The sequence below is a fragment of the Amblyomma americanum genome, chromosome 6, assembly GCF_052857255.1.
Source record: "Amblyomma americanum isolate KBUSLIRL-KWMA chromosome 6, ASM5285725v1, whole genome shotgun sequence".
Classification (NCBI taxonomy): domain Eukaryota; kingdom Metazoa; phylum Arthropoda; class Arachnida; order Ixodida; family Ixodidae; genus Amblyomma; species Amblyomma americanum.
In genome coordinates, this window is record NC_135502.1 from 16,423,927 (window position 1) to 16,446,777 (window position 22,851).

The following is a 22,851-nucleotide window of genomic DNA, read 5'->3' on the forward strand; positions in this document are numbered from 1 at the left end:
GAACTTAAATGATAGATGTTCACAATGCGCTCGCTATGAGAAATTGTTCCTTGACCATAAAACAAAACAGTGCCTGTGCTCGGAGGAGCCCTGATGTGGTGTAGGATAGTTTAGTCCAGGTCCACCATACAAGGTCTCACAGCTTGGCCTTACTACCACCATGAATCTACACCGCATTGTGCAATTGAGACACGGTGTAAGGAAAGGACAGCTTTTGTTACCGCAAGGTGCTCTCGGAGTTGGCGACTGTGCTTTCGCGTATATACTCACGTTAAAAGGCAGCTGAGCATTGAACTCTCATTGTAACGGTTAGTAACAGCTGCCCAGCTGACAGACACCGTTGTTCAGTCCGTGCTGTCCTCCAGCTAAGCGGCGCCTTGGAGTCGGCGAAGTTTTGCGCTTTCTCTTTTGTCGCCCTGCCAGCAGCACGTGCACCGTGATTATCCTCAGGAAGAGGAGGAGGAGGAGGAAAAAGAGGCAGTTCTTGCTTTAAAACGGTCTTCTGCGAAACCCTCGCGCTAGAGCGTCGCACTTCAACACGCGTTGCAGCCGGGTTTCGACAGCGGGGGAATCCCATGGCTGCAGGCCCGCACCAGATCTTTTCCCCGCGCCAGATCACGGCTGCCAGAACGGAGGGCAGGTGACCGGTGGAGGGAGAGGAGAGCTGCATTAGCGAGAACGGCGGCCCGCGGCGCGGTCACTGAAGAGACCGCGAGGCATTTAGCGCTTTCAACTGATAAGGTCGGGGACATGCGTTTGCTGTCACAGCGTTGTCGTACACGCGCGCGAGAATAACGAGGCGCTGTGTTTTCATGCAATCCCGCGAACTCGTTTCTCCGTTCGCGTTGCCCGCGACAACCGCTGAGAAACGCGGGAGCATTCTTCCGATGGGGAAATCTTCTGTCGAGTCACTGTCGCGCGCCATGTCCGCTGTGGAAGATGCCTTTGTTGCTCTGTGAGCGTTGTACTGCTGCCAGGTCGTTGCGGATCTAGTTATAACTGCAGACAGAGCAAACGCTTTAGCCGAGCGTGGGCGATACAGGAAGCGTGCGGCAGTTCGCGGTACTCTGGTGGGCACTCTGCGCCGGAGACGGTAGAGAAATAGTTAGAGGGGCCCTTCATTAGCACACGCTGCGTCGCGATGGAGATTCTTTTTTCGGGAAAATCTGCTGCACGCAGTGTTACCGCGAACTGTACGAGCTGTATAAGGTTGTCGCCGGTCAGGGCCAAGGCGTAATGAAAGCGGTGACAGGAAGCTTTTCAAAGTCAGCTGACAGACTGTTCGGTAGTCCGCCAAGTCGTCCTCCAGACTACAGTCAACTGTTCCTATCTAGGTTAGTCATGCACCGAAGCCACATCGCAGCAATGAGGACGTTCGATAACTGTGAGTATGTAGCGTTTTCTTTGCAAGACAGAAGGTGTCACGGAGGCGATTGTAGGAAAGAGGGAAGGAGGTAGGGTCCCGAAGATCCTGGTCCTTGTCTGTCGGTGACGTTCCTAAGCATAACGATATATTGGCGGCCTTCCCACGCTCTCGCATCGTGGGAGTAGCCGAGTCCTACCTGATGCGTGAGGAGCGCCACGCTGCCTCGCGGTCCGCGACGAACGCTTGGCTGCTTTCGCGGTCCGTTAGTGCGAGCACCTGCCCCTCAAGTTCTGCACCGAAGCACGCGTGCACGGCGACGCGTCCTCGGAAGCTGCGAGCTGCCGCGAGCCGTATTCAGTGTTTCCCAAATACCGTGAAGGACCCCTCATCGAGTTGGCAGTTTAGCGACCACAGTTTAAGCTGCGTGGGAGCTGAGGCATGTGGCATACGCGAAGTTTCTCCTCCACTTTGGCCTGCTCTGCTATCCGCGCCAAGAGAGCACCTGTCAATTCAGTGCGTTCTCTGCATTTAGGAAACTGTCGACGCGTGCCTGGACATGCTGTTGAGTTTTAAAGAGCACCTCAGTCTTCAGCGGTCGGTTCCCTGTAAGACTGCAAGATAAATTGCGTTGCGAGAACTGTTTTGACCTTCTTGTATCCCAAGCCGAGAAGCGCCCGACACAGTACCGAGTCGGAACCGAGTTGACTTGCTGGTTTCACACTAGAAACCACTGGTCATTTCGTCCCCTCGTCTCTGTTTCGCACTTGACACCTTTTTACCCGAAAGCACCGGTCGGGCCTCCATGACGCGTTTTCATTCGCTATACATGTCCCCATATCTAGAACCGGAGCCGCTGTTTACTTCTTTGAGACCCGCCGCAGGGGTTCTCGGTACACGGTGTCCTGCCTTTCCTCTAATCACACAGTATATAGGAAGAGAAGCGATATTTTCGTAATGACTATCGACCTGCATCGTCACCGGGTAATTGTCGACCATTATCTCGTTATCACGAGTGTCCCTGCTTCCAAAACCTCTTGATATTTACATGGCGAAAGGCGATATCCGCACTTATGATTAGCATAGCGAGCAAGCTTGTGAATTGGATCATACCTGCACTGTTCTAACGACAGGTTTGTGGTCAGCTCGGAGAGAGCGATACCACATAAAGCATGCGTTTTTGGACTTTATTTAAAGAAGCGGGAGGAGTCGGTATATATCATACTGTAGCACTCACCTCTGCAAGAAAAAAAAAAACTTTTTTTTTTGTAGACTGAAACGATCATCCGAGGTACGTTATTTAACGTAGAAAACTGCGAAAGTGCATTCGCTTTATTTATCGTCATTAGAATCAATGACCTCTTTGCTGTTTCGCACCTGGAGCGCATGCAACGACGTCCGGTTACGCCGGAAATCTGCTCTGCGTGCAGCGGGTCATCGCCAGACGATGACAGAAAAAGGAAGAAAAAAAGATAGGGAGAGACGTCCTGTTATTTATTGGAATCACAGGCAAGGCATGTGCACTGTCGGAACATGTGCTGCGAAGCATCAACGCATACTGCTCATTGAATGGTTGACCTTCAAACTCTGCTGTGGATCACAAGAGTGCGCTGCGCTTTTCGAGCTGAGTCATCGTGGAAGCCACGTCGCCTCTACAATGCGTTAGCATCCAAAGGCTATGGCATGGTTCCACTTTTTCTGAATGAGGCAAGCAGCGCCGGCTCCTATAATTGGTCCATACTGATTTTGAGGGCTTGGGATAGCATGGACTCAAGTCTCTTGACACCCCGGGGGGGAGCTGTTGCGGTGGCGTCGTGAACTTTGCAGCGTCGCAAACGATAAATGCATATTTCAAATATTCTTTTTTCCGTGCTTTTCTCCTACTCGTATTTCCTATTCAAGGTGCGCTCCCGTGGTCTTGGTACTTGTTTCATGTGTGCAATCGCAGGTTAAAATGAGCAGAGGACAGCTCTCCCATGAGTGAAATTCTATAAATTTGTATAGGCAAACAAGTTAATAAATTTGCTTTCTTCTGTGGCACGTGAAACTTTCGCAATTGACAAGAACTGTAATGTTTTTCTCAATCTTTATGGGAAAAGTAAGCGCGTACGCTGCATCTTTGCGCCAGCGGCTAAATTTTCGCTCGCGACATGAGCCATCTATTGCAAAGATGCTGGACATTCCGTACTGCGTAGGCGTCTGGCGCAAACACTGTACGCAATCTGATTGTTCAAGCACGCTTGGAAACGAGCTTGATTTTAAGAAGTCTGTGCGTTTATAGGGATAACGAATGCGTAAGGTGAAGTCACTCAAAGACCAGTCGAAGTTTACCTTGTGAGAAAAACTTTATTAGTAACCGTTTGCGGCGCTACCGCTACCCAGTAAACAGCGCTGCCTTCCTCTCCAAATGGGCCATCACAGATGATTCACTACGTTGTCCTGGCAGGTCTCTCAGCCCTGTTTGTACATTGCAGCTTTTCGGGGCGTTCTTTCCTAGCTTATCCGAAATGGATCGCAGCCCGGTTCTTCATCGAACAAACAATGCGTTCTCTTTTAAGACATACATTGTTTGCCAAAAGTAACCAGGCTAGACGGTTTGCTTCTCAGTCGTATATTGAAGCTATTATGGCAGTCCTTAAGCTCTAAATCTGTGTATGGTTAGGAGAACCCTTGTCCTCACCTTCCGAGAACTTTTTTTATCTTTAGGGAAGCTGTAAGGGCTTTACTGTACGAACGAGGAGCAAACTATGCAGCCTGATTACTTTTGGCAAAGGCTGTACATGCACTTGTAATGACCAGTAACAACTTGCGTCCACGGGCCTTACACGGTGATAGCCATGCAGCGAGATAAAGCTTGTGGCAGCGTGCAAGCCTTCGCACTCGCGTGCTCGACCGGCTGGTAGTTGAAGGATCCAGCGGCCTGCTTTGAATGCCCTCGACTGGGCAGAAAAATTGCCAGCCCGCCCCCGCCGTCTTCACCTGAAAATTATCCGCGTTCGAGTTTTTTTTTTTTTCTTCGCCCCGTACCCTTGACCCAAACCCGCTCTCTGGGCGGGCAAGCGTCGGCGGTTCTTTCTGTTCGGCCGGCTCGTGGTGAAGCCGCTGGCAGCGCGAGCGGCCGGGCCCATTGTGCCCAAAGTGGTGGTCTCTGCTCTCTCTGTGTTTGTCTTCCTTCCGGAAGGATTAGTCACGTACGGCACTCACAGCCTTGCGGTGTGCACGGTCTTGCTCTTGAGAAAGCTGGAACGCAACCGCCGGGACAAGCAGCGCGCTGTGGCGCGTGCTGAAATAACCCAGGCGTGCAAAATTAGCTGGACCTTTACTGTCTGCGCCATACTGCTCGACGAATTAAGTCGGCGACATGGGCCCGGGGTTGTAGGTAGAATGCTGTGCGCGTGTTTCTCGTGTGTTTCTGCTCGTTTCGACGGTGGAACCAAGTTTCGTATGGCGCAAGAGGAGCTGGAGGTTCCATTGTACAGTGTTTGTTGAGCGCCCTTGGAACACTTTCAGTTTGATGCACCGATGTGATAACTTTCTACTCCGTGATTGTTGCTCCAAGTATTCCGACTCACTGCTGCCTGGTCACTATGGAAAAGACAATGCAGCGCACTATTGTTGCGTCAGGTAGTCAGGATTGCGTTCTCTAGCACATCTGCTATCATCTGCCGTCAGCAAATACTTGTCAACTGGGAATTAAGACTCGAGTGATTGCGTAGGACGCTAGCTTTGTGGACTATTGCCATCAGACTTGGAAGGCCATGCTGGCTAAAGTCAGCAGCAGTAGACTCGGTCCACTGCCACATATGCAACGCGCTTGCTTGCGCCAGATATGTGTGTCATCTCGTGAGTGTAGTATACGCAGGTGGCGTTATATGACCGGTCCTTCTTTATCTGCTTGCAGACGTGGAGAAAGAGTGCGCCTCGCTGGAGAACGTCCCTTCCAACCTATACGAGTCTGTGTGCGTCCCTGGACTGGACGAGTTCTTCCAACAAGGAGGAAGCTTCCCGATGCCGGAGCAAAAAGTCACGCCTGTCATGAATGGAGCCGCAGCGCCAACATCGCAAGCCTACATCGAAGGTGAGCTCCGCAGTTTGAGCCCTGGTTTAGGCATTTTGCGTGCGTACGGAGGCAGACTGAGGGTTCCAGGACCGATCAAATCAGATTTGGCTGAGCCAAATAGGCAAGGCGACAGAAAAAGGAACTGATAAGAAGAGCACGGAGCGGAGGGAGACAAACGCCTTGGAAATAACACTTCGTGGCGAGACAGCTCGTTTGTTGTCTACGTACTCCCGCCGAAATATGTTACTCCACAACAAATCTACGCATGCAGTCCGAATATCGTGCAGGGAATAAATTCGGGTTTCTTACTAGGAAACGTTTAATACTAACGCAAAGAGCGCTCAAGGTTGTCCTTTCTACAAAGCTCGTCGCGCAAAGTGGTCACGGCCGCTTGTGGAGCGAGCGATTTTCGCGACTTTGCAGTTAAACGCATCCTGCGCCCGCACGGAGTGAGCTTATTCGAGCACGTCGGGCCGCGGCAAGCGGATATGCATCCTATAATCTCTTCTAGTTTAACGTCAGAAGCGGAAGGCGGCCAAAGTCTCGCGCCAAGCCTTGGGCAGGAACTCTGGTGCGCGTTCAATCAGGGGCAGCCACTTCCGCCGGGTCTAATTACTGGCACCCAGCCCGCCCAGCTTTGAAATAAATCCCGGGATTCGTGCCGGGCGAGGAAAGGTCAAACGTCGCGCCCACTGGAGGCGCGTACGTGGATAAACTAAACGCAGGAAAAAAGCCCACCCGCCCCCCATGCCTGTCCGTAATGAAGCCGAAACACGCTTCCTCCTCCTGACGACAGAAGCGCGGCGCGTATATAGTAGTCTCACTTCCGCCGCTAATTACAGCTTCCGGTTCGAGCATTATGTGTCGCTGGCGGGGCGCTCGCCCCCCTCTTTAAAGGCCGCCAATCGGAAATGGTCCGGATTCGTCCGCACATGCGTCCGCGTATGCCACGGCTCAGCGGTCCCCGCTGGCGGACAGCAGCAACACGTCGTCGCCACCGCCAGTCAAGCAGACAGAAGCGCCGCTGTGCGGTCGGTGGCTACCGCGTGACGTCATCATCGGCATCCGGATGTCTGCGGCGCGTGATGCCGAGTGGCTCTCGGGTTCTTGCGCGCATAACGCGTTTTGCGTCCGAGCGGCGTCGCGCGGGACCAACTTTGCGCCGCAGGTCGGAACGATAGGTGTGGCTCGCGGATGCACGGGCCCCTGGGCACCGGCGGCGCTCATGAAACGGGACGCCTCCCTTCTCTCCACATCCACCCTCCTTTCCTTCCACATCTCGCTCACCTGTTGTTGCGCGCACACGAGGCGGGTGGTGGCGGTGGTGGTGCGATCGCTTTTTTTTTTCCACCGGAAACGCGCGGTTCTTTCACTCCCTCTTGCAGCCTGGCCCTTTCTCTCTCCTCCTCTTCGTGCCGTCCTTTTCTCTTTCCAACCCCCCCCCCCCCCCCTCCTTACACACTCCCATAAGCCCGCTTTTCTTTCCTTTTTTTTTTTACTTCTGCTGTGGGTGACGGAGGCAACACCCTCTGGGTGTTGGACGGAGGAGTGTACGCGCATGCAGCGGCATTTCTGAAGGCTTCGGTGCTCGCCACCGCTTTTTCCGACCTTGCTTTTGTTTCCTTTCTTCGGCAGTTCTTTTTTCTTGGTGAGACGTTGGGAGGGGGGCAAGTTTAGGATTTTCGCACATCTTGCACAGTTCGCTCCGAGACGTTACCTAATATCTAAGCGATTCATTCGTCTTCATTCGAATCGCGCCTCCCCACCCCGTCGCCAAATTTTCTTCCGACGCGCATTTTTTTTTGCTCTTAATCTTCTGTGAGAGTACAGTGCCTAGAAGAATGTGGTATATTCTAGGAATTGTAGTGAGAGTCTGAGTTCGTGCTCAGCCATTTTGCTGTGTCACCTTTGACCAGCGCGACGTTCATTCGTTGTTTTATAGACAGTCCAACCGCTTGGCATTTGGCACGTCAACTTTTGTTGCCCTTCTTGCAGCCACCTTCAGTCTTTTGACAGGTTTGTTGGATTTTTCGCTCGAAATGTCAGCTCTATTTCCTTTGTTCTCTTTTTCTCATTTTTTTCTTACGCCCTCCTGTGCCTTCTCTTTTTGCTCTGATGTTACTGATCCACAATAAGCGGAGCGATGGTTGGCTTCCGGCGGATGTTTGTGTTGGAGGCCAACGGTGCCGCACGCTGCTGCTGCTGCGCGGTTTTCCCAGCTTTTTGCCCCCGCCGAACTTTCGCCACCCACGAATCCGGCGTGCGGCCGACATGCGGCCAACGGCGGCTTGAGCTGCGGCTTTCTGGTCACGCTTTATACTTTCTTTTCGTGTCTGGCGCCAGGTATTATTCGGATGTTAGGCATGAACCATCCTTGACAAACGACCGTCATACGGAACGTGGCGCCAGGTATTATTCGGATGTTAGGCATGAACCTTCCTTGACAAACGACCGTCATACGGAACGTGTCGTAAGGATTTGTATTGCCGATTCTTTGTAGGTACAAGGTAATTACAAATTATTGTCTGCAGAGTTCTTGTTCGGAAGAAATTGTGTCCGGCGACACTACAGGCTCCTTAACTGCGGGCGGGACGTGGTAAGGAATCTTTATAATAAACGTCACCAATATTTTCAGGGATTGGCAGGACCTGTTCCTCACGATGATGTTATCGTCAGACCCACTGTATTTGGTCCCATAAAAACAAAACAAGAAATATCAATTCTTTTTATATTGCGCTTTAGAAAGAAGCATAGTGAGGTAACAGAAATTCCGCGTCGTCTCCGTCGCGAATAGGGCTGGGTACTTTTGCTGCGTGACGTGCGTCCGAAGGTCTGACGTAATGGAGGCGTACGGTATCCAGCTCGCTTTCGGCGCTGCCCCGTCTTCGAAGAGATGCCATCTCGGAGGCGGGCGTCCATATCGGCCTGTCTGCCGCAAACTTATGGTGTCGTCACTCACCGCAGCGCGCCCCGTGGTCGCACGTGCGCACACGCTCGCCATTTAGAGAGATAAAAAAAATAAAATAAAGGGAGAAAAACGTATGCTGCAGGAACGGGCGACGTCACGGAGCTTCTCGCGGTTCACTACAAAGGCGCCAGATTCTAGATGAGCGGCGCGGCGAAGTGCGCTCTGTCGACTCGGGTCTCTGTATGCGGCTCGCGCCACGCCTGCATGGCAAACAGAGGCGGCCGCCGATAGCGGTCTCGGTTGTATGCCGCCCTCGCCCCATACATAGGGTGCGACGGGCTGAGTAGTCGCGTACGCGGCCGCTGTTGCCCGTCCATTTGTCTTGGCGGTGGTGCGACTCTTCGCGGATGGGCCGATTTTGGGCGTTAGATAAGGCACGGCGCGTGCTGCCTGCTCCTGACAACTCTGAACGGGAGTATTTTTTAGGTACGGCGTTTGGCAAAAATATATAGGCCGCAATGCAGTTTTACTTCTGGTTCATGAAGCTCGGGTGTGCCGTTGGTACTCCTAACCTTGGTACTCCAAAACGAACCGTACTGGACGGCAGAGAAGTCGCTTATTTTTGACAAAAGTTGCGCAAATTTCTTGCTTTATTGGAATAAGCAAATTCGCGTGGAGTGGTGCTTTTTATGCTTTTATGCTCGCGGCTATCTTGCCTGTAAACGAACACCATTGCTCGATATTTCTGCTTTTTGAATGACAATTTCGTTCGGCCCTTTATTCTCCAAGGTGAGATAGAGATAGTCCGTTTGGAAGAACTTTCCATCTCGCGTCTCTCGGGCATCGTCGCGTCGAGAACGGTATTACACCCGGTCCCTGTGTAGTTCCTATCGCTCTATCGCAGTTCCTCAAGCCAGCAGCTGCTGTTGAGTGTGCTCGGCTTTCCCGTGATGTGGAAAATGCGTTAGTCATTGACGCAGCGGTCCGGTCCCTTTTAAGTCCAGAATGTTTGCCTTCCTGGGTTTTTTTTCTTCTCTTTCCTCCGTATTTTTCTCCAAATCTGTAAGGGGGTTTCGTCGTTGTTTCTTTGGTTTTCCAATAAAACTTGCTGTCGTCACAATCAATTGCTACGCTTCATCCTTTTCGGTACGTTTTGTGCGAAGTTGTTGCACCGTAAGCACATACGGCTTGCATATCACTACTATTTCGAATGACACAGACCGCTAATGGGCCGGTTATGGGATATTCGAGAATCATACGGACGCTGTAGTGTGTTGATGAAGGCGTCTTTATTAGAGTGTTGCTTCTGAGCTAGGCTTTTCTTCTTTCGTCAGAAGGTAGTAAACACGAGTTAAGTCACCGCCAATGGCCGCATATGTATAGACAACGGAGGGTTGCTTAGCGGCACATAAATGCATCATTGAAAGTGACTGAGTCATGGGAACGAAGAGTGCAGGGCGCCGAAGTCTCGTACAGAGAATGACTGAAAAACAAATGAAACTGCTTTGTGGCGAAAATAGGCCTCCCAGTAAGCGACGCAATGGCCTTGCGACACATGCTACGTTGCCCACCGGGCTGCAAACGAAGTTAAGAAACGCTTTTCGAAGTCGGGGAAAAAAACGTGTGGCTCCAGTGCGTCCGAAGTGGTTCGCTGGTCGCCGCCAGTTTCTTTCATTTTCTTTTCAACGCTTTTTCTTTTACTTCTGGCGTTTTTGACGACCTTGTTGGCGCGTGGCGCGTGGCGCAGTGGTCGTTCTGCCTGGTCCTTCCGTCCATTACCTGTTTTGAAGAACTGCCTGTTTTGTCTTGCCTCTGCTTGTTTGCATCTAGCTCTTCCTGGCTCGGTTCTACAGCTGACTCGATTCGGTGCGCAGGCTCATTTAGCCGTCCACGAAGCAAACATGCCAAGAGCGGTTACACTATGTCTTATTTCCTTTCTCAAATGTTTCTTTTTTTATTGTTTTCCGCCTCTCTTGTACTTATTTGTTGCGCAGCCGAGTGTCTCGGCGCCGTACAGACGCGATTTCGTCGGAATACGGGAAAGCAACGTATTAGTCATAATAGCCGTTTGCGCGCTCAGTGCGATGTTTGACAAAGTATCGTGCTTGGACGCCAGTAGCACTCCGTCAATTTGTGCCAAATGACCTGTCATTTCCTCATGTAATGAATATTTGCAGTGACTCATCGTACAAAGACCCTTGCGTTTGCTTACTAGAATCCAGCCCACTCTGTTTTCATACGAGTTGCGCCACCGGCCTTTACCGTCGGAGCCAATATTTCATATACTCGCCTTATTCCCACCATTCAAGCTTCATTTTGTTTGTTTGTTTCGAATGATATTTACTCCACAGTGGCTGCCCTTACCTCTGCCAAGAAATAATCGAGAGATCTTTACCTGAACATCTTAGACAGGAGGGGGTCCTCCGGACGGGGGAAACCCGAGAACGCTGTTTATTTCGGTGTCTGTCGTCCAAGTATATTTATCGGGACATTTACCGACCAGAGATGACGTGTCTCACCAGTGGTGCATCCCACAGTGCATGACCATATAGCATGGGACGCTTCATGCGTTTAAGCAATCACGAGAAACACGCTGCTGAAATACGGCTTCTGGCTTTCGGGAGGCTACGTCAGATGCTGAAGCAAAACCGGGTCGCACAAAAAGTGTGGTACGCAGAACGCCGCTAGACGCGCGTGATTCGGCTCGCAGGAAGCTACGCCTGTTGCATTCATTCAGAAGTGTTCGCTCCCACGGTCTTGATACGGCAGACAGTAGTCCGCGGCTTACTTGCGTAAACGCGTGTACGCTGAACGGACTCTCTTAAAGACGAGGCCCGGAGTGTTTTCACTTTTTCTGTACTTTGCCGGCTTAATTTACTATCGGCATAAACGTCTCCTGTCTCTTTTCTCCGGGCCCTAAATTAGTCGTCTCCCGTTGTTTCGTGCCGTCGGTGCCTGGACGCGTTTCCTCCCATTCGCCCCGATTTCTCTCGGCCGCGCTGACCACCTGTCGCGCTCGCGTGTATACGGCGCCAACACAAGGTGCGTGCGCACTTTGCCTTTTCGCGTTTACTGTCTGTTGCCTTGGCTGGCCATGACTGTTTCCGCAGAGCCAATCCCGCTCTGTTTGTGGCGCACGTTTCACTCGGCTCCTCTTGCACGAGATAAAGCGAGAAACAGCGATGAAAACATCCTACCGTTCGTTCGCCGTCGTTGTGTTTCCTAGGAGGCATGCAGAGAACGTGCTATCTGGGTCGTAGATCGCCCGGCTATAGTCGGGATTGAAGCCTCGTCTTTCAAAAGTGTAAAGCGGGGACAGAAGAGTTCTGTGTAATCAAAAGAACGAAATGGAAAGAAAGAAAGAGAGAAAGAAAGATTGAGCAGAAACCAAGCTTTTGTTATATTTTTCGGTATCAATATTCTGAAGGCATGGTCGAATCCTTGAAAATAATTAATTGAACATAGAAATGAAAACAGTGCTGAAGTCACTCACTTGTTCATTCCTTCGTTGAAAAAAATTGCAATGGCTCATTGTTATAAAGCCTTCATCGGTAAGTTAAAAATGGCGCGGTCGCATGGTCTTTCTATGTTACACTGTACATCCAACTGCGAGTTGAAGCGCTGAAGGCCCAAAGAATCCGTCATGATAATCTCCCAAGCTGCGTGTTGAGCGGGAATACAGACGCAACATTGTCTTTGAGTCGCTCTCGAAGTTTCTTTGTCAATGTCCTGCCATAGCCTGAGAATTTACTGGCTCTTTCCTATAATTTACGACGCTAGAAGTGTCGCGAGGAGTAAACCTTTTTGTCTCACAATGAAGACGACGTGGCTATGGTTAGAGACGGAAATGGTGGCAGATAATCAGCTGCAAATTCACGTAGCTATTTGCGCGTGAGAACAGCTCTTGATTCGCCGACATTCGGACGGTCGTTTTGTCAGCCGCCTTGATCGGTTGGCGGTCGTCCACAGAGCTCTCTTTGTAAATTCAGTCGCAGATTTGCTGTCGTCTACCCCTGCTTTCACAACTGTGCGCGGCATTGCTGAAACAGTTCACAGAGACCCGCATGCATGTGCGCGCGTGCGCGCGTGCACGGGCGGGGGCCGCTTTATGAGAATTGATTGGCGCTGGTCATACTTGCCCAATAATGTGTCGCGCAAGCCCCCGCGTGTAATCGCTGCGCGCGCCAGCGTCGACCGGCGTATATGACTATATGGCCGCCATGGGTTGTTATGTGGTCAGCGGCAGCGGAGCGTGCGCGTTCCGCCGCTTTTCTGCTGGTCCTGCGTCGCTACTCGACCGAAAGGGGCCCCGCGCTACGCCCTCCCGCTCCCAGAAAAGCGCGTGTCATTGCGAAATTCCATGGTGGCCCCTTTGAAGAGCCGCGGCCAAATCTGTTGTGCCCACGGCGCATGCGACTGGCGTTTGCTGCGGCGAAGAAAGCGAGGGCGGTACTGGGACCTCCCCGAGTCCTTCTCTGGCGAACTTTGCACGCCGCAAGGACCGCGCAATTCTTGAATTCTTGCTCCCTTTGGGCCCCCATGCGCGCTGGCTCAATGAGTGGCCACAAATTGCGCGCGACCCGCCCCGTTTGCTTTGGGCCTGTGGCGCGCTCCACCGACCGACGTTCACAATGCGCGGTGGCTCGTGTTCTTTGCAGCAGTTATGTTCCTTTAGCGGACCGTCGTAACTACTATGACTTCACTCATACCTGTCGCTGTGCCTCTGTCATTTAAACCGTGCGCTCGTTGAGTGAATTCCGTGGCAACCTTCAACCAAAAGGCGGGCCCTGCCCTAGGCTAATTCGGCACGGAAGGGTCGGTGCAAATGTGACGTGTGCGACAGTGCGCAAGGAATGGATGAGAACATAGGTTTGCCTGAGCGGAACAGAACGTACCGAATGTATGCGAGCACGTCCATTGCACAGAAGCTCGAAAGTTATGTGTTTAAAATTATTTGCTGCAACACCATGAGTTGTGCATTTTCGCTTCATTGGCGGGTTCTGTCTCGTGGTCGTTGCGAAGCTTACCTTCTGTGGTGCCTCTTTCTGGGTTTTGAAAGTAGTGATTATCCGAACTTGGAAAGCTTGCGATCTTACAGAATGCTAAGATGACGTGTATTTAAGTCTGTCTGCACCTAAATCCTCAAGAACAGAATGTCTTGCTCTGTAGATTCACGTGTGGGCGCTTTTTGTGCCTTTGGCGTAAAAAACACGCGGCAAGCGTTGAAGTGCGGCCTATTTTTCTGTTTGATCCAGGAGGCTACAACCACATAAGCGAGAGCCTTCACACGCTTAACGACATGAATCAGGAGGAGATGGCGCTTGGCCACAACTCGTACGACGAGTCTCAAGAATATGGCCTGGAGACACCGCAGTCGCACCCTCCCTACCTGGACTCGAGCCCCGAGTTCTACCCTTCCACGTCTGCTGCAGTGCACGAATCAAAGTTCCAGCCCGCCTATACGACCAGCAAGGAGTTCTCCAGACGTAAGGGCTGACTGGATCGTCGTTTCACCTCTCATGGAGCGAGCTGCTTATATTAGCCTCATCCGCTCCCGCCACCTTACGCTTCTTTATAATCAGGATTTCCAAAGACCCGACATATTCCGAGTGTTCGTCTCTGCTATTGCACAGCTTAGCATAAAGGAATGGATGCTGGTAGAGCTCGAAGTGGATGGCTGCCCGGTGCTTGGATGCTGAGCTGAACTCTGTAGTCTTCAGCTTGAATGTAATCTAAGCTACTATGACCCTGCTTATTACGAGCTTAGCTAGTCGATAAGTGCAGGAACGTAAAACGACACGACACTGCTCGTCTTGTTCCTTTAGATATTGTAAATTGTTTAATTCATCCTTTATACTGGTACGTATATTCATCTCCTCCCCGTTTGGTTTTAGGTAAAGTTCCCTTTTTTAAACTTTGGCAGCTGAGGCGTTCAGTACAGCTTTACGCATGTCATCGGCTCCCTGTCTTCAACGCAATGTCATCGTTTCCTTCTTCGGCTGCAGCAAGGTACTCCCACCACGACATGGCCCTTGCCGAGCGCTACCCAGGCGCGCATCACTACGAGCCGCCCTTCCAGACGGTGCCCACGTCCGTGCAGAGCGCGGCCGACCACTGGGCCCACCAGAACGGTGTGGCGGCCGCTGCAGCAGCCGCAGCTGCAGCCAACGGCGGCGTGCCCCCGCCCCACCACCACCACCACCACCATCCGTCTTCCTTTGGGCCTCTGCACGCGTTGCGGGCCGATGGTCCCCTGGGCCACCTGAGTCCTGGGGTGCTGCAGCGCGCTCACATGGGCGCCGGTGGTGACAGCAAGCCCGTCATCCAGGCGGCCGTTTTAGCAGGTTATTCTGGTGTGTCCTTGGACTAACCCTTACCGTTCTGCTTGCCCGTGGAAGCCACAATGTTCAGGCTGTTTCTAATACAGCGTAGTTTGCCTTGTCTTCAGTTACTGGTGGTGGGACAGCTGGGAACTGAGGCAGCAGACACTCATCCATGTCGTAGTTCTCGGATTAATTAATTCTGCTTAGCTTAACCAATAGTTCTTTAAAATCAACATAAATATCATCTTTTGAACATTTTAACATGCACTAGTGACCAGTAAACGCGTGCCTGCCAGCTTTAAGCTAATGACACTATGTAGAAGCTGTTACTGTGCCAGAATGCTTGCTGCATTTGGGTAAAACTACAGAAATAAAAGCAATACTGCCATGCCAAGATAAGCAGATTGTTATGAGCTTAGGGAGTTCCAATTAGCTGCATTTTCAGAATGTCAGTGATCAGTTCATGCAACCTTATACAGAGCAGAACTCAGCAAGCCTGATGCTTTAATGCTTGCTGCATTTTTAAACATAGTGCAAGTTACTTGCTGCAAGCACATTAAAAATTTTTGTTAAAGGTACCCGAAGTTTTTTGAATATTTGCGAATTACCAGCTTGTCGTTGACTAGAGAGAGCAACTGGAGAGAAACATAGTCGGAATAATCAAAATGCAAAGAGGCTGACTAGGTTTGCTATCCTTGTTTGCTATCTTACACTTGCTATTTATTCATTTATTTATTTACGTTACCCCTAAAGGCTCTCCAGGGGAGGGTATTACACATGGGGGGGGTTACAGTCATTAATAAACGCGATGCAATTCAGTAAAAAGTGCAATACAACAACAACAAAAAAACATTAAAACATAAGGCATAACACAGAAAAGAAAAATGAACAAAAACAGCAAATTTTAAACATTTCCGTCACAGCGAAGGAACTCTTGAAATTTTATGGTGTCAGTTTCTGCAGCGATGACTGATGGTAAACTATTCCATTCAATGATAGTACAGGGAATGAATGAATTGGCATAAGACGATGAATGACAGTTCATGCATTTAACTTTGAAAGAACGATCAGGGCGTGGAAAGACATGAGGTGACTGAAGCAAATCACTTCGGAGGGAGGGGTGGTGATAAAGCTTACAGAAAAGTGTTAAACGAGCAAGTTTACCGCGATATGACTAATCTTCCAGTTCAGCATGTTTTTTTAATGCTGTAATGTAACACTTGTGAAGGGTGAGTAGTCAGAAAATATGAAGTGAACAGCACGGTTCTGCAAGGATTCGATGTTATTGATAATGTAGGCTTGCTCAAAGTCCCAAATGGCCGCAGCATATTCGATTTTAGGGCGTTTTAGAGTTCTATAAGCCAGTTTTTTAACGCATATAGGGGCGTGTCTGAGGTTACGTTTAAGAAGACCAAGTGAGCGGTTAGCAGACGCTAGGGTGAGGTCGATATGGTGATGCCATGTTAGGTCAAACTGAAGGTGCACGCCAAGGTACTTGTATGTTGTTGTTAGTTCTACAGTGCTGTCGTTAAGAAAATAAGTTATTGGAATGTGATCTGTACGACGAGTGAAAGATATATGTTTAGTTTTAGAAGTGTTTAATGTCATTAACCAGGATGCGCACCATAAGCTTACTGCGTTCAGGTCAGATTGTAGGGATTGGTGTTCACTGTCAGTAGTAATGTTACGGTAAATTACACAATCCTACACCTTGTTTGCTATCCTACACTTCGGGAGGATGATGAAGGGATCAGGAAAGAGATAAGAGGAAAGGAATATCATATCGCAGTATAGAACAGGTCAGTGGGGACCATTACTTTGAGATAACACAGGACACACACAAGGAGTCTGTAGTCTGCAGCTCATGCCTACAGGCCATGAGATTGTAGAGCTCTTCAATGTGTTTCAACAGATGGCTTGGCAGCAAAGATTTTCACTACCACTATGGAACAGAGGTGCAACACAAGGAAGGCAACCAAGCTTTTGTGTGCGATAAATGTAATTTATTATTCACTGAACTTTCACTCTGAAGGCAGCGAGCACATTGTTTTGAAGTAGAAAAATAGGAAAATCTATGTCCATGGTGATCAGCTTCGACCCAAATCCTATTGCAGAACCTGCGCACAAACCTAACTCTTTGTCAGACCCATTATTTGCCCTTTATATACTGTCATAGATATCTTGCAATGGGAATGTGTGCTTTGTATTTTCCATGTAAATGAACTGCAGTAATAACAAAATATAGCACCGTCAAAACGGAAAAAGCTTGTTGTGGCTTGCTATTACCCAGCATGTGATTTTAAAATGCCAGCTCCTCATTTTGGCTGCCACAGTACTTGAAGCCTGACTTGCTATCCTGCATGGCTTTATCTAAAAAAAAAAATACTACATGGATGAGCGCTGCTTTTAGCTCTGCTTCCTAAAGCATTTGCTTTTCTTGCTGCAGGCATTTCTGCTTGTAAGTTTCTTCTTGTGCTTTCTGCTTCCACAGTCAACAGAACGGCGTTGAAGTGGCTCAGCTAACATTTTTGGTAGCATAGCAGTTGTGAAAAGGTGGAAAGGCATCAGCTCCACCAATAATTGTAATGATTTAAAGTAAATTATCTGTGAAAGCACATTGTCATCCCTGTGCCTAGCCATGATCAGGCATCACTAAGCAGTGTACTGAGCCACTTCAACAGTTGTGCTAACTCTGATTGAATTATTCAGAAATAAAATATTCAGTGCCATAATGATGCTTTAGGGCAGCAAGAGTGAATGTGCAAGTCTTCACGTAGACGTGGTTCTTTATGACTAAGTGAAAATTGTTCACGTTATAAAAAGATCAGCTTGACAGTTGTGCATGTAATGTTAGCAGGGTACTTTTTTTATATATCGTCAGTCAAGCTGCATGTTTGAGACGAACGTGTATTCTCGTTCGCTACTTTTGTTTATTAATGGAGGGTGTTATCAGAAAAATAAGATAAATTATACATAGAAGTCTTTTACTCTAGCAATTGTTTCTCTGAAATTGCTATGCATGAAACTTCTTTTATAATCACCTTCCACTGTGCTGAGCAAATAGCATGGCGGTGACACTGGCTGCTTCTATCCTGTGCATTGATATGTTTGCAAAGTATATTTTCTAGTGGCCTTCGAGGATTGCATCGAATAAGTTATGTCTGCAGAAAGCTTATTTCTCAAAATGTGACCTTAAATGAAATTACGTGCTCTAAAACTAATGCTTTGAATCGAATATTATATTAGGTATTAAGAGATTCTTGGAAGGAAAAATGATTTTTTAAATGAACATATGAACGAGACGAAACTTAAGCATGCATAGTTTTTGTTGAGTGCTATGGAAATTTCCTGAGTACTGTCATATTGTTCATTGGACTGCTGTGCACGCCTGGCACTACCACTTTCATTGTGTTTAATTAAGCCTGTTGCACAAAGCAGTCCAGCAATCAATATGGTGATGCCATTTACCAGCCACAAAATTTGGATAATATCTGTGACGCTTATATAGCTTTTAAGCCATTACTGACGTTGCCTCATTTTTTGCCTTTCTTTCCTTGCTTGTTCGCTTACAGGAAGTGGCCCAATCCAACTCTGGCAGTTCCTGCTTGAGCTGCTTACTGACAAATCCTGTCAGGGCTTCATCAGCTGGACCGGCGATGGCTGGGAGTTCAAGCTGACTGACCCAGACGAAGTTGCTCGGCGCTGGGGTGTACGAAAGAACAAGCCGAAAATGAATTATGAAAAGCTGAGCCGTGGCTTGCGCTACTACTATGACAAGAATATCATCCACAAGACGGCGGGCAAGCGCTACGTGTACCGCTTCGTATGTGACCTGCAGACACTACTTGGCTACTCACCCGAGGAGCTCCACGCAATGGTTGAACTCAAGCCCGAAAAGAAGGATGAAGATTGATTCAACTTCGAGCCGTCTTTTGGTTGTTTGTTTGTCATCGCTCGCAATGCAGGCGTGCCACGAGTGGTGTTGGTGACGGCATTCCCAACAAAGCAAACTTACTGGATACGTCCACTTTGGCCTGGTGATGTGTGACGTACCGACTTGAAGAGCATGCTCATGTGTGCGCAGTGAAACAACCGGACTCTCTGTGAGAGCATGAACGTTTTGTTGCCGCGGGAAGAGTTTAGCAGTCTTGTGTATGACTTATTGGAGCATGAGATAAGCATGTGGTTGTTTGATACCCTGCCTGCCCCAGGAGGGATGTTACTATTTGTGGCATGCCGAGTTCAAGCCTTAGTCTTGCTCAAGCAATTTCCTCTTCCATCAAATCCTTCTTCCACCTGTGTGTAGTGCGACAGCATCTGGTAGCTGTCTGCTTGAATGGTTTTTGTATTTTTTCCTGTGAATGTTAAATGGCTGACTGTATTGCTAAGTTGTCGATACCTTTATTTTTAAGAATATTTTGTTGTCATCTGATGTGTCGTTAATGCAGCACTGAAGTGTACTATGCAATGTGTGAGGATGTGTGTACACATGAAGCTGCAGACAGTTCTTGCAAACTTTGTGCCTGGATGAAAAGTAGTCTGATGTTTCTGAAAGTCGGTTGTTATTCATGGCTCCAGTTTTACATTTGCATGCATGCATTAAACTTTGAATTGCTTTGCGTTATGTTTGCAGAATGCTTCTAGCTCAACAGCCCAGTACAGATGGGAAGATTTTGCTATTTCTGGCCCCCATAAAGTGCAAAGTGCATCGAAGATGGGGCGCGAGAAGAGTAGTTGGAGTCCTTACTGGCACTGAGCTGATGATTTTTGATATTCAAGACAATTCATAATTATTAGTGAGCGGCATTTTTTATTCGGCTGCTCATGCATACGGCTCCCATGTGCATGGTCTGCAATCTGCAGTGGTCTCTGTATGATCTGCTATTAGCCACTTAACAGAGGCGGGTGAAATCCTGAACCAAAACTGAGATCAGTTAGTATAGATTCAGTATGTCGAAAACAAAACTGTGTCGTGCCTGATTTGATGGCTAAACACATTTATTTTTGAGCGTTTCAGCAGCCAGCTCCTTCTGAGTCCAGCTTCTTAATTTGTTCAACATTGCCATCTTGCACCAACTTTTGCAATAAGATTGAATAGGCATTAACGAACCTTTTTTCCTCATTGCCAGTAATAAATAGGTTACAGAGAGGCTCAAGGTCATTGAGTATCCTTTTCACCTCTGCTTCATAGCACGTTAGTCATGCAATCCTAAATGTAGTCATGAACAAGAGTCTCTTCTTTTTTTATTGAAACATATCAAGCAAGAAAATACAGCAAAAAGCCAAAGTATTTCACTGTCTCATATGTTTGCTCTTGGCAGTTTTCTGTTTTGTTGCACATGGCATTAGCCTTTTGTCGTTTGTTTTCTTGTGCTTATAACCCTGAACATCTGCCTGCAAATGTTGGTGGTTGCTTATCATGTTGTCTTGATGCCCATCACATCACGACTCAGTTGAACTTGTACATATACATGTATATTATAAGCATCAAATTTCTACTTCATGATTGTATTTTATTAGTAACATAGCTTGATGCGTTTTGCGGCATTTATAATAGAATGACAGGAAAAAAATATAGATGACAAGACGTGTTTAGGAAAGAGTCTATATTAGAAGTGTGCATTTTCTGACAGCAGTTGAACTGCATAGGGAAAGAGCGGATGTGCATCTTCCATTGCTGTTGCTGATGATTCCACGTTGTTCATGTGATGTGAATGACTTCCTTGACATGTATCTTCCACTGTCTGTGGCTGCGAGTGGTGTTACACATAAGACATCTCTGACCTTGACTCTCGCTTTTCGGCTGTAACTTATACCTGATCCAACAACTTGACGAATGCTTCTTTTTCATAAGCAGTGTACAAAAAGTATTAAGGAAACATGCCGTCAGTATTTTGTTATATCCAAGCCTCGTGGAAGCAGTGCCTTAATTTGTTTGTCTTCCAAAGAAGATATACATATATTTATACAAAGCAAAATTTTTATATGTTTGTGCAGTGCATCCTAGTGAGGAGTGCTGTGGAAACGTCTAGTGCACGAACGGGACTTTTTTCACTTCTTTACTTCATATTTCTCCTTTCATGTTTCACGCATCCTTTTAAGTGGTTCCCGTTCCACATAGTGCGCGAGCCCTTGTAAATTATTTTCAGAGGTCTCTGTGCTCTTCTCTTAGCATAAAGAGATTGTCCTATTTCTGTTTTAGCCCTTCTTTTCATTCTGCCTTGTCAATGTTTTTCTTTGAAAAGCGTCTGAAGTGCAAGATCTCATTAAAGAAGAAAGCATTACAAATGCCCCGCAAGAGAATCACTGTGCTGGGGACATTGTGACATCTTGTGATCTGCTGTCTTCGCATATTTTTTTTTTGCCGACTTGTTTGTAAGGTGATTCATTGTTCAATTGTTTGCTTTACTTTGAACGCAATGTGCAACTTCTGTGCTCTACAGGAAATAAAATGCACAAACAATTTTGAAACTTGTTTACTTGCGTATTTTCTCTGTGCTGAACTTTTCACCACTACATCATAAATAGTGACTGAAAAAGTTTCACTGAAATCTGAGCTCGGAATACCTAAATTTTGCTCCCCCATTCTTTATTACACAGTATCATTATTGTAATAACGGATGCATACCTAGCTCGAACATGGGCTAAATTTGTAAATTTACTTTTTTGTTAGTGCCAGTGCCAAGCACCTACCTTAAAAGGACAGTTAACTGTCGGAGATGAACAACCAAATATATTGGCACATTCTGGTAGATCTTAATATGGGGGTAGAAACCAATAAAGTAGCGATGGTTTTGAAAGCGACCTCATATTGAATGAAAAAGTGAGGTCAGACCCGGCGGTGGCGACATGTGTGCAACAAACTTTGTCGCTGTTGAGGCTGGGCAACGCCACCTGCCTGGAGCGAATACACTACATTTTATGGATAGGGAGGGATGGATGGAATATAGGAGTATGCCCTTTGAAACATGGTGGTGGCAGTTGCCACCGTGCTTGGATTTTTTTCTATATATTTCCTTTAAAGGCAACTGCACCTCTTTTCGAGAATTCGTTCATATTAAAGGGTTGAAATCTATATAGGCTGTAGGCAAAACACGCCGTTTTTTTTTTTTGCGCGAGCGTTTAAAATGATTACGCAATCGAACAATAAAACTTGGGCTTCTCCTCAAAGCACCAGGGGAGTGCGGAGAACGTCGGTGCGACGTCACAGACGGTGAGATTTCAAATTGCTGCTGCCGTCAACCACACCCTGCTGTGCGTCGTTGGATGCTGCCAAACAACACTCAGCGTGCTTTGCCTTCAGTGGCGTTCGTTTTCTTCCTTCGAAGCCAGCGTTTATGCATTGGAATATACCGGTACCATAGATGACGTCAATATGCACCCCCCCCCCCTCCCCCTCCCCTTGGCGCAGCAGAAGCTGGAGAGCCGCCGCAATTTTAATCGGCGGTTACATCACCCTTTCAAATGACAGCTCAAAGGACTTCGCTTGCTTTACGTCCATGTCTCACACTTTAAACCCCTTTAAGTTTGTTGAATTCTAAAACCCCTGCAGCTGCCCTTTCAGCATTCCGTCAAAATTAAGTCTTGTCTCTAAATTCACCATTTTCATATCGCCACATTCCACAATAAGACATTCAATTGTTTCTACCGATTTAACACACACTGCTCATGTGTCATCTTCTTGGTTAGGTTCTTTTTGCAGCTTCGCGTTCCAAGACACCTGATCCAGCTTCAATGAGTAGGGTACCGCCTCTTGAGGTAAAATAGAACGACTCCTTCCTGATTTTTCTTTTCCAGTTTCTATATAATTCTACAGTTTGCCTCATTTCCATTAAATTAATCTAGTTTTTACCGTCTGCGTTTTTTTTTATCTGCCGCTTAAAGCTCTTTATTTCTCCGTCCTTGTTTCCTGCTTGCTTACTGGTTAGTTCTCCTCCACTCTGAGTGAACGTTCTTTCTGAATAAGTATCCAAACACTTTAGCTGCCCACCTGCCAGTCCATTGCGTTCTTCATACAAGAATTTAATAGGAATACAGTGTTCTATGTAGGAAGGTGCTTAAAGGGTCCATGAAACGGTTTGCATAGAGGGCAAGAAAATTGCGTAAGACATGGTACGTGTTAAATCACCTATCATCTCCCCACAAAATTTTCAGTCTGGTTTATGTAGCAGTAGAGATACCGGTGATTAAGGACGAC

General features: G+C 48.0%; 1 protein-coding gene across 1 annotated transcript in view; it reads left to right on the top strand.

Annotated features, from left to right (window-relative positions):
• Positions 1-21,125, top strand: part of LOC144136366 (transforming protein p54/c-ets-1-like) — a 131,296-nt gene extending 110,171 nt beyond the window's left edge. The window contains 4 exon segments of the mRNA XM_077668637.1: positions 5,265-5,441; positions 13,587-13,817; positions 14,337-14,684; positions 18,227-21,125. Coding sequence (XP_077524763.1) covers positions 5,265-5,441; positions 13,587-13,817; positions 14,337-14,684; positions 18,227-18,567 — 1,097 coding nt within the window. The 3' untranslated portion in view covers positions 18,568-21,125.
• The last annotated feature ends 1,726 nt before the right edge of the window (positions 21,126-22,851 follow it).